This window comes from Marmota flaviventris, chromosome 9 (genome assembly GCF_047511675.1).
Source record: "Marmota flaviventris isolate mMarFla1 chromosome 9, mMarFla1.hap1, whole genome shotgun sequence".
Taxonomy (NCBI): Eukaryota; Metazoa; Chordata; class Mammalia; order Rodentia; family Sciuridae; genus Marmota; species Marmota flaviventris.
In genome coordinates, this window is record NC_092506.1 from 101,624,581 (window position 1) to 101,636,896 (window position 12,316).

Below are 12,316 nucleotides of genomic sequence, written 5' to 3' on the forward strand. Positions count from 1 at the left end.
ACTCTAGGACATCTTTGAATACCCAACTCTGCCTGATCTTCCTGCCCAGGAAGAGGCCATCATAGCTCATCTTTGACCAGCATGAGGAAGCACAGCAGCCCCTGGAATTCTTATCTTTGTAGGCAGAGTGGGGTGGGACCTGGCACAAAGTCAGAAAGGGGATCTTGTAAGGAGACGTCAGCACAGTTTCCATTTTCCAGAACGCGGAGATCTCCAGTGCCCTGCTTCAGCACCCAGGGAAAAAGGTGTACAAGTTTTTGAGAGAAATCTGGGCGTATCACGGTTTGGTTCCAGAGATTCACCTTTCCCTGCATGTGGTGTGTACAGGGACCTCCAAAAGACCCTGAGAAGGCTCTTGCTGTTCTGATCAGTCCCACAGCAACTTTCTAGTCCCCCATGGGCTGTCAAGTTTTCAGAAGTTACCTCCACTTGTTCTTTTTACAATCTTAGTAATTCCAGTTTCAGAAAGCTTTGTTCATAGAAGACCTCCAACCAGCTCCCTGGGACCTCAGTGGGAATTCTATCCTACTCCTTGGAGTTCAGGTGTGGAGAAAGGGAAAATGTAGGAAAAGTCCCCCTTTTACCATACTTGTACCACTTACTTTGGCTATCATGTCACCAAGCTGATTGGGTTTGCCCCATACGACTCCAGCCATGGCCAACATCTTTGAGTTCCCTCTTCTCCTCCTTCACAAGTACCCTTTCAAGGAATTTGTTTTCCATCTACTCAGCAATACCAGTGCTCCCAGTGGAAGGAGTGAAGTCCAAGCCGCAGCTGAGTTCGGTTTCTAGAGAATGCCAGGTCCATAAGGCAAGGCAGACGCTGCTCACGGCCCAACCCCAAGCTTGGCAGACTTCTCCCGCCCTGAGCCTTCCAGCTTTCACAACCCCCCCCCCCCCCCCCCCCCGCCGCCCAATGCTTCTCTCAACTAGACTCTGAACCACAAGGCAAATAACATATCAGCATTAGAACATAATCAGGTTTTTATTTTCACAACCTCCTACTGTCCAACCAAGTTACTAAGTTGTAAATGCCCCACACAAACAAGGACAAAAGGTCTTAGCAACTTGAGTCTGGAGATTTTTTTTTTTTTTTAAATCCTTTTTTAGTTCAACATAATTGAGAAAGAAAAAATACTTCTGACATTTTTGAAGAACAGAAATAGGAAAGTATATTCATATACATTCAACATATACTGCGCATATTGGTTACTACAATACAAAGCAATGATGTCTTTAAAAGTGTAGTTCGCAGGATGGCACGGTTAATAGGCTCACTGGCTTTCATCTGGGTGGTTGCTGGAGGGTGGCATCTGCTCTTCCATAAATCCAGTACCATGTAAACAGATCAGGCTGAGTGTGTGGTAGCGGTAGGGCAAGCTGGGGCATCAGAGCTGGAACAAGCCCAGAGAAGTCAACAATAGCTCTTAGGCCTTTCTTGGTAAGTAAGCCTCCTTCTGGTGAGTACTTGGTGACTCTACAAGTGGAGGGGAGACTTGGGGCCATGGAAACATGGGACAGATCCCCAGCAAGGCTCTTGCACTGCAGAAATCCACTTGAGGGATAGTGGGCCCAGGAGCTGAGCTGCCAGTACTAGTGAAGACGGACAAGCTGCATGGGGATCCTGCCAGCAACACCAGGATGGCCGCACTGGGCACCTGCTCTCTTCTGTGCAAATTCAGGATGAAAAACTAGGAGGGGGGGGTAGGAATCTTTTACTCCCCTTTCCCAGAAGAAAGGATTGAGAGTCAGGATATCTAATGTCTCTCTGGTTTTAAACATCAGAAGAAGATAACCCAGATCCCCTCTCAGTCCCCAGCCAGCAGAAAAGACTTTGGTTTCTAACAGTGAAGAGAAAAATAAAAGTAATGACATAAACAATAGCTATTGCGTATGCGCTGCTTCAACTGGGGAAAGGAGACCACTGCATCTGTCACTGGCACAAGAGAGAGCTGTTTACAATAACAATGCCTAAAGAAAACGCTTTGAACCAAAGGTGCAAATCACAATTCAAATAGAACAGAATCTGGTTAAACATTTCTCTTTTAAACAAAAATTCCTTTTGTCTTTATTTATTAATAATAACAATAATAATAACAATAATATCAACATTTACCAAAAACAATTCCTACATGATTAAGAATGAAAATATAGGGGCTGAGGATACCCAGGGAGAAGGTTAAGAGACAGGCAGGACCCAAGACAACCTCCTATTCTTCTTGCCTGTGACAAAGAGCTAAAAGGGACACACACACACACACACACACAATGGAAAAACAATCCTTTTCATAGCACAGTATAAAATGAGAAAGAAAGAAGACACACAAAACATAGTGCACCACTGTTGGGTGTTTAATTCATGGGCAGAACCAGCAGGATGGTAATGGTGACCAACTTTGCAGGTTGCCAGAAGGGAGCTGAGTTATACACCAAAAAGAGGCTCAAGTTGAGACCTTCAAGGTGGCAACCCAATGGCGTCAGGTCACTCACAGCCTCTATGCAGGCCAGGTGTGTATCTAGTGGATCCTGCCAGCAGAGACCTCCAGGTCCTCCTCTTCTTATTTTTACTCTTTTTGTTCCCCAAGGGCCAGAGGCCATCACCCATTCCCTCTCCCTTTCTCTGCCACTGAGATTCCAGAGATGCTTTCCTCTTGCATTTGCTCCCATGGAAGAGCAATGCAGAGCAAGGGAGGGTGCTCTTAGTGAAGCCTGTGAGGCGAGTGGCCTGAGGTCTTGCCCCTGAACTCTAACTGCTGGCTCTCCTGTCTCAAAAAGGAAAAGAAAGAAAAACACAAAATACAGAGACAAAAAAGAAGAGGAAAAAAAAAAAAAAAGAAAGAAAATCACCTCCTGAAGGAAATACTGAAAACAAAACCAACCAAAAAAAAAAGCACAAACAAACCCCAAAACAAAACAAAAACATCCCTCCCAACTCAAATACACCAAATACACTTTCACAAAAGATGGAGAACATGGATTTCCTGTTTATTTCCTTGGTGACTTGGTCGTATGAGCAAACATGGCAAAAACACCCTCAGAACCCAAAAGAACAGCACACTGATGAACTAAATGTGAGGAAAGGAGCCACAATATTCTGGGTGGAGAGAAACACAATGGCAATTTGGCGCAATGCTGCTAGATACTGTTGGTTTAAAATCAACCTTCTGATTCCCAAGCTGTACACAAACCTGCAATAAAGCAGAGAAGAACAGTTTGAAAGGAGCAAGATCAACATTTCAAAAATTTTTTTGGTGCTGGGGATGGACCCAGAGCCTTGCACTTGGCAGGCAAGTGCTACACCCCCAGTTCTGAACCCTCCCCACTTTTTTTAAACATAACTTGTGTTGTCTTATCTCAGGTATTTTAAGAGCCTGGCCATACTGAGGTTCTGATATTGGATTTGCCCGATGGCTTTACTTTCATCAAGTCTTTTCTGTCTTTCCAGAGACAGAACCGACAGTCCCCAGTGCAGACCCCTTTGCAAACCAGTCAATTTACCCACATTCTACCACTGGCCTCTGATCATTATTCTCCATGCCAGAATATCCTGTTGCTTTCTCCTTAAAAAAATTTGGCTAGATATGTTTTCCTATTGGGTTTCTATCTCCATTCCCTAGTAACTGGCCTTTGTGCCATAGCTCCTCTGCCTCTGTGGGGTTATGACACCCACACCACAAGGAGGGGCATGAGCCTTAATGTAAACCAAGGAACCACGTCCTGCCATTTCTTTTACATGCTCCCATGTACACCCCAAAACTAGCCCAGTGCTTAGTGACAGAGCAGGAAGACGTGAGGGATGCAGGGGAAAGTGGTGCTGTCAGTTTCACTGGCTGACACACACTGAATGCTCCGCGGGATCAGAAGATGGCACTAGGCCACAGGTGGCTTGGCCCTCTCCAGGACGACACTCACTCTCCATTCCTTGTTACACGCCTGCCTGCTCCATGCTGAAGGAGACCTCAGGGTGCTTGTAGCTGAGCAGAATGTCTGTGATACACGTAGACGGATAGCAAGAGGCGTTTATATGCTGGCTGCCATCACCCAGGTCAGCGTGCTCATGACCTCTCAGACTCACCCCACATTCTGCAAGACCAAAAAAGAACATGTGAGATTAGCAGGGAACCAGAGAGGCAGTGGGCAAGGGGAGAGCGAGGAGGAGGGGGAGACAACCTGTCTGAGCAGCCCACAGCCTGACTCTCAGCCCCGAACTCCAGCTTGCAGCAGGTTCCAGTTGTGAGCACCTGGGTGAATCTTCCTGATTCTTCCCTGTATGTCCCATTTTCCCTTGTCTTTTATCCCTCTAACCTCAGAACCAGCAAGTACTCTATGTGGGAGGAGACAATTGCTCCTTCAGAAAGTCTTGCCTCTCTAAGGGTAAGATGACAATGGCAGTGCTCAAAGGCACCGTTCCCAGGTGTGCTGTTCTGGGTGCCCCACTGCACACTCCATCTTGCTGTCCCATTAAGCCAGCATCCCTTACAGCACAGCCCAGGATACAAGCTCTTCTGAGTCTGTCACTTTACAGGTAAGGAGCTGGGGATCCAGAAAGGTTAAATGCTTCCCCTACAGTGCCTATAAAGTGAGGACCTGTCCATCCTCAGGCCTATGCTTTATATTTGTTATGACGCCTCCCTTGACTGGTTCTAAGAGGAGGTAGAAATTCCATTAGAGCTGGGCACAGTGGTGCACACCTGTAATCCAGCAGCTTGGAAGGCTGAGCCAGAGGATCTCAAGTTCAAAATCAGCCTTAGCAACTCAGCAAGGCCCTAAGCTCTCAGGTCTTAGTGAGATCCTGTCTCTACATAAAAAATATAAAGGGCTGGGGATGTGGTTCAGTGGTTAAGCACCCCTGAGTTCAATCCCTGGTACCAAAAAAAAAAAAAAAAAAGTTCCATTAGGATACAAGACCCTCTAGTCAGAAACAGAAAACAGCTATTAAAGGTACCTTCCCAGGGGCTGGGGTTGTAGCTCAGTGGTAGAGCACTTGCCTAGCATGTGTGAGGCACTGGGTTCAATTCTCAGCACCACCATTTATATAAATAAATAAAATAAAGATCCATCAACAAACTAAAAAAAATAATTAAAAAAAGGTACCTTCCCACAGCATTAGAAATTGGAATGTGATCACCCAGTGCTTAGTCAGAAGTCACGCCTCCTGCACACACTCACATTTAGGGGAGACAAGCGAGGAGAGGTACTATGTCCAGAACCCCATGGGGATGTGGGGGATCTACCTCCCCATGAACTCCTTCCACAGAAGAGAGGGGTCCCTGGCAAAGGTGGAGGAAGGGCCCCTCCAGGAACTTACCCAGGGTATCCCAAGCAAAAGGCTCTTACCTTCGTTTTCCCCATCCTGAAATTGCTGGCTACCCATGAGCGAAGACTGACTGAGAACTGCATCTGACATCCGAGCAGAACTAAGTGCTTTCCCAGCCACAAGACTCATTCCTGGCAAGTTATCCAGCTGTACCTGCAGAAGACAGGAAAGGAAATAAGGATACCAGAGAATGTGCCCTTCTCAGGTGACCTATAGGGACAGGAGTTTCCGCTAAAAGAGCCAGGGCAAAGGATGGCTTGGGGCACCACTCCCTGACTCCTTTCCTCTGCAGCATCATCCTAGGGGGATGCAATGGTGACCGTGGGAAGCTACCTCAGCTTCCCTTATGCAGTGAGTGGGAGGGCTGGTTAGATCCCTCTGACACTTACATGTCCTTCTAAAACCAGGAGCTATACCCCCACCCCTGGAGTCTATCTTCAGACATTACTGTTCAGGTGTACTCTTCAGTTGTCTCTACCCTGGGTGGTAAACAGGCTAGCTATCAGCCACAGGGGGCTAGGGAGCAGGCCAAGTATGACTGGTATAACTGAGGCCCTAACTCTGTAATTTTATTTCATTTTGATAAATTTAAATTGGAATAGCCATACTTGGCCAGCTGCTTCCATGTTAGTGCCACCCTAGCAGCATGCCCCAGACCATGAAGCTTTGCTGAGTCAGATCAGCTCCCTGTGTCACAGTAAGTTCAATGTGGTTGCTGACAGCAAACCAAGAGCCTAAAGGTTCATTTCCTGGGATATGAATTTAGACTGTTTGGGGTTTAATAACAGCCTCTAGATGGCAACTAGTTCTGATTCTTTTGTCTAAAATTTGGAGTATATATTTTAATGGGAACCTGTTGGAGTTAAGGGCTGGTCTGTGAATGGGATTCAAAGAAATGCCCCCTTATCTCCCAGAGGGGATCTCTCTGACCAACGAGTGGAGGCGTGGATGCTACCCCTTGCTACATTGTTCCTTTTCACAAGTTGGAACTGGTGGGATCCAATCTCCAACAAGCAGGAGGGACCAACATACATAAGCATCGTCACTGTTCTGGATTGTATGATGTCTCTGGAGGGTCCGGGGCCTGTGGTGTTCACTGACTGAGGGCCGTGCTGGATACCCAAGCCCATTGTGATCTGGCAGCTCCAGTGCTTGTCCTGGAGAACTTCTATCCATGCAGTTCCCTATAACAGACTCTAGAAAGAGAGCAAAACAGTGTGAGCAGGCCTGCAGCTTCTCCCAGCAACATCAACTCCCATGAAATGAAATGACCTTCAAGGGACAGTGAGAAAGGTCAGGACCACTTCTGCACTAACAGCTAATACCAGTCATCTGGTAATAGTGCTTAGAGGAGCCTGGACCAGCATGAGAACCCAAGTCCTACAGCAAATATGAGTTCATGAAGGGACCATACCCCACGAGAATGCCACATAATGAGAGCCGGCTGGACTACATGAACCTCTTCTTTTTTTCATTTTTCTGTTTACTGAACTCTGTTGTGTTGCCAAATGCAGATGTACAGAGGGATGACTCCTGGAGTGTTCAGGAATCTGTAGCCTGGGAGGATGGCCTCCATTCTATTCTGTGGATGTCTCCTCTCTTCCTCAGCACCACCCCAGACCTCTCTTCTCTCTACTTCTCTAACTGCTGCTCCCAAATCCTGTGGTTCCTTCACCCTTTATTAGCAAGCACTCTTCAATTTCTGTCTTTGACTTTCTCTCTCCCACAGTTACTTTGGCAATATCTATTTCTACAGTGCCAACTGTAATTCCTCTATGTGAAGAATTACTGAAATGATCTTTTAAGGTCCAGATCCATATTTCCGATTATTTCCAGCATGCAATTGGACACTTACTATGTCCAATTCCAAACCCACCACCTTCCCCCACAGCCTGTTACTCCTTCAGACACCCTTGCTTTGATACCTCATTTTCCAAATCTTCTAAGTTCTTAAGATCACTACTGAGTGCATACTCGTGGTTCACAACAGTCTAAAGAATCTACCAGAGTTACTTTGGCAATACCTATTTGCTAGCTTCAGTCCCAACCTTCTCAGTCTCACTGAAGCCCTAGCACCTCTTGCCTGGATGATTACACTAGCTGCCTAACCATCCCCAACACTACCTGACAAACATTAACCTTTCTATAGAGTAGTCCATACACTTCCTTTTCACAGCTTTGCCTTGGCTTATCTTCCAATGAGCCTCTCACACTCTGCTCCCCAACATATTCTAAGCTCAGGTCAAATGGAATGACATAACTCCTCCCTGCCCATTCACAGTACTATACATTTGCTACCTGGAAATGCATGATTTTTTAACCTCCATTCCTGCCAATCCAAATCAGGTCCATTTCAAATGTTGTCATCTTTATGAATTTTTTCCTTTCTAACAAAAACAGATTCTTCCTTCAAATTTCAGAAGAATGCATTTATATGTTCTAACATCATCCATGGTATTATGTTCAATTATGTGTTTGTCTCAGTTATTCATACTAGATCAGAAATTATTTGAGGGCAAGAACTGTTATCTTGTGTACATTTGTAAGCTTTTGGTGTTCTAGAACATTGTCCTATTTCCAGGAAGTACTTAAAGATAATCACTTTAACCGATATTAATAAATGTTCTCTTAATATTGGCTGGTTTCTTGTCAGAGTCAAGCCAAATTCCACTCTATGGCCTGGAATTTGGAAAGAGTATTTCTTCTTGACCAGCGCCAGTCAAGAATAGCAAGGTCACATGTAGGGTGACAAGATCCTCTGGGCAGTACTTTTGACTTCAGTCTATAAGAGCCTGGGACTTAGACAAATATTTTGTTTGCTTGATTGGTTTTTTGAGGCAAATCTCTTTAGTAACTATCGAGCTTATCTCCTGATGAACTGATTCTTGGTGAGAACAAATTTTTAAAAGGCACAATGCTAGCACTAATTGTGACATTCTAATCTATTTGAACAAAGAAAGCAAACATACTGCCAGAGCATTGAGTAAAGGGATTCAGGTCTCTATATCCAAATGACCTTGTATGAGGATCAAAGTTAGGCCCAGGCTAACTGACATGGGTGGGAACTAACTGACATGCACACTGCTGATACTGCAAGACATTCAGGGGGAAATCAGAGGAGAAGCAGGGAGCTTCCCAAGGACCAAATATGAAGGCAAATGAGAAATATTTTCAAAGTTCTCAAAGCAAAGAGGTCAAAGGAATAGCCAGAAGTCAACTACTTTGCAACTAAAAGCTAAAAGCTTTCAGAGTCAGGAAGATAAAAGTAAACCTACACAAGAAAACCTACATGTTCTGTGGGATTAGTTCACCCATCTTGTCTATTCAGCCAATTCCTCTCAGTAGGTCCAGCTCCCATGTGGCCCTAGGGCCAACCAAAAACCACTGGCAGGAAGTGGTACAATACTGGCTTGGTAGGAATGAGGAGCTGTTGATTCTGTTTGCTCTGCCAAGAAGCAACACCAGAAGTAGCTTCTTACTTTTTCAAAGCATTTTCTTAATGGCTATATTCTCTTCTTTGAGAGCTAACCCCATCCATTCAACTCTTTGGGGGGTCTTTCTTCTTTTAAATCTGCTAGAAAGTTGAATGCAAACCTCACCAGTTGCACCTCTCTCTCCCCCAAGACAAATATGATTGTTCTTACACACGAGGAGATGGCAAAGCCAACGAAGTATATAATCCTTGTTCTTGATATTTAGTGCCTCCCTCCCTCTTCTGGAGACCTCAATGTTTTTCCTTCATGTCAGTTAAGTCTCCTTTCTTTCCTCTCACTCTTTTTGGGTTTGTTTTTATTCCTAAGAATGAGGTTTCTCCAAATGCAAAAAGCATAACCTTCCCTTTGGCACTGTTTTAGGAGGATCGTGTCGATTCTGTCCTCTTTGCTCTCTTCCCCGCCTTCCCATCTGATGCCAAAGTAGAACAAGCTATTGCTGACAAATCACATGATGAGGCTTCTTGGCCCTCTTGCCCAGTGCTCATCCCTCAGCCAAGTTGCAAGTGACACAGTGATCATAAGCACTAGTCCGGAATCAGGAAGACTGAGGCTTGAATCCTGGCTTCATTACTCTCTAAGGAAGGGGACCTGGGAAAGCTATCCAGTTTCCCTGGGTTTTAGTCTCTTCACCTGTTAACTACCATCTGCTCCACAGGTGGATGTGTAGTGTGTTTGATAGAGCCTGACGCACCATAAAAGTTCAGTATAGACTGATTTTAGTTACCTTCCTTTCTGAGATGTTATTTCTGAGTGGATAAGGGTAAATGAACCAGTTGATAAAAGCAAAGAAGCTGAACCCTACTTGCAGAATTTGAGGGACAATTTTCCCATATGTAAATAAACAAATGAGCTATTGAAACTTTAATTTCTAAAGAAGCCTCTGATTTGGGAAAGATTAATGTGGTTAATACTCAGATGAAGGGCCAGGCATGGTGGTGCATGCCAGTAATCCCAGTCACTTGGGAGGTTGAGGCAGGAGGTTTGCAAGTTCAAGGTCAGCCTCAGCAATTTTACCAGACACTATCTCGAAAGAAAAAGCACAGCTGAGTGTGGTGGTGTGTGCCTGTAATCCCAGTGACTCAGGAGGCTGAGGCAGGAGGATCACAAGTTCAAGGCCAACTTCAGCAATTTAGCAAGGTCCTAAACAACTTAGTGAGACCCTGGGATTGTGGCTCGGTGATTAAGTGCCTCTGGGTTCCATGCCTGGATCCCCCACCTCCAAAAAAAAAAAAAAAAAACCAACTGGGGATATAGCTCAGTGGTAAAGCATCCTTGAGTTCAATCTCCAGTACTTAAAAAAAGAAATCAGATGAAGTGGTCAGGGGCACCTATAATCCCAGTGACGGCAGTGCAGTGGTGGTAGTGGGGTGTTGGGGATCACAAGTTTGAGGCCACTCTCATAAATTTAGCGAGACCCTGTCTCAAAATTAAAAATGGTTGGGGATGTGGCTCAGTGTTAAAGTGCTTGCCTAGCATGCATGAGGTCAGCACTTAAAAAACAAACAAACAAACAACAACAAAAACCAGATGAAAAAGAAGTATATTAATAAGAGTTGAGAAACAAACCAGAGCCCTGTCTGCTCAAGTTTCTGCATAATCAACAGGTCAGAAACCCAGAAGGGCTAGCATCTTTTGCTCAGCAGTTATGTTTGGAAGGTGCAGAGTAGCAACAAGGAGGCTGATAGTTTGGCTCTTAAATGTCCTCCAAAAGCTCACGTACTAAAGGCTTGGTCCCTTGCCTGTGGTGTGACCAGGATGTGGTCAAACTTTTAGGAAATGGGCTCTAACAGAAGGAAGTTAGGTCATTGTGGGGCATACCCTCAAAGGGTCTTTTGGGACTCTGAAACCTCTTTTCTTTCTCTTTTTGCTTCTCGGCCACCATGAGGTGAGCAGCTTGTTTGACCACACACTTCCACTATGATATTCTGCCTCTCCACAGGCTCAAAAGCAAGTGACTATAGACTGAAACTCTTGAAATTCTGAGCCAAAATAAATTCTCCTTATAAGTTGATTTTCTCAGGTATTTTTTCACAGTGACAGAAAGCTAAATAACATAGAGGAACAAAGGAAAGAATGTCAGATAAAGGAATCAGGATACGTAAAGCCAGGGGCCAGCTCCACTACCAACAGAGAATGAACCTGACTTAGCAGGCCACTGAATCTCTCCTTACCCTTACATTACCTATCTGGAGAATAAGAGGACTTATTGTTTGGGGATTTGAAAAAGAGAACACAAGTGAAAGGGTCTTTGATAAATTGTAAAGGATTGCACAAGTATCATTTTTAATAAGAATGCTGGGCCTGCCTCTAGATGTCTTTGTAACACTTTTTAGATGAGACCTACTGACCAGCTGTTGGGTCTAAGTAGACTAACCCACTGACTAAGGGACAGGGGACTTAGGGTCAGGTCTCTGGCACATTCGTGCCTATCCAGTAGCTACAGAGCTGTCAGGCTGACTGAAGGACATATAAATAACAGAAGAAGAGAACTTCCAAGAGCTCCATGTGCCAGCACTTACCCAAGTAAAGCAGAGGCAGTTGGGGAGGGGGGTGATCACCTGATCACAGCAGGGAAAACCCCACACAAGGGGCACAAAGCTAGCCACCCACCTCCCTGAGAACCTCGGGGCAGCTTGCACAACTCTCTATTGAATCTGTCAATGTTGACTGTCCTTACTCATTTACTGGGATTTAAGAGAAAATGAGAGAAATGACATGCTTGCATATTCCTCTTAAAGGCCCTGGGGGGACCCCTCCCAGGCTGTCGGCATTCCCCTCTAGGAGGCCTGAAGCAATAATGCTGAAGCTGCCCAAGCTCAGAGGATGTGGTTTTCTTTGTGAGTTCAAATTGGTAATCTCATCATGTAAACTGGCTGGACTGCTGTACTTATTTATTTATTTGCAAAGTCAAAAAAATAAAGTTTATCTTACACTATCAAGGAAGAACAAACCTTATTTTTACTTCTAGAATGGCAGACAAGCAGCATGGGGCAGAAAGAGTTCTAAAACTTCAATGGATTTGAAAGAAAGCTTTAGCATGCTGCCTGCTTGGTGCTCAACCTTCTACTAGTAGAAACCACCTACAATGATGTGATGGCATCTAATTCTCCCTGAATAACTTAAGCTTGTCTTGCTTCCCCTGGTAGAATGAAGGCTCCCTCAGGACACATCCTTAGGTTTTCCTCTCTGCAGCCCATATTACCTATAATACAGTCTTGGGCAAGAGTCATTCACAAACTGTATTGAATTTGCTCTGCCATGGAAATAACAACTGAAGCATTTGGGGACTAATGTGTAACTGTGCAGAGATGGAGGTGTCATTAAAGGAAACCTCAGGCTGTCCTCCCTGCCTGCAGGAAGGTGGGGCACAGTACTAGAACTCTTAGCAAAAGTAGCAGCAGATGATATGCAGATTTTCTGATGGAGCTCATGTTGTTTAATATATAGGCAATGAGGACTCCTCTGGGGAGGGGGAGAGAAAATCACTGTTTTTTGTTTTGTTTTG

At 44.9% G+C, this 12,316-nt stretch overlaps 1 protein-coding gene across 2 annotated transcripts in view; it reads right to left on the reverse strand.

Moving 5' to 3' along the window:
• Positions 1-966: 966 nt before the first annotated feature.
• Positions 967-12,316, reverse strand: part of Sik3 (SIK family kinase 3) — a 236,237-nt gene continuing 224,887 nt past the window's right edge. For both annotated transcript variants that reach the window (XM_071616723.1, XM_027930526.2), the window contains 4 exons: positions 6,350-6,513; positions 5,338-5,470; positions 3,913-4,083; positions 967-3,188 (listed from right to left, as the gene is read on the reverse strand). In XM_071616723.1, the coding sequence (XP_071472824.1) occupies positions 3,926-4,083; positions 5,338-5,470; positions 6,350-6,513 (455 nt within the window). In that variant the 3' untranslated portion in view covers positions 967-3,188; positions 3,913-3,925. The remainder of the gene's footprint in view (positions 3,189-3,912; positions 4,084-5,337; positions 5,471-6,349; positions 6,514-12,316) is intronic.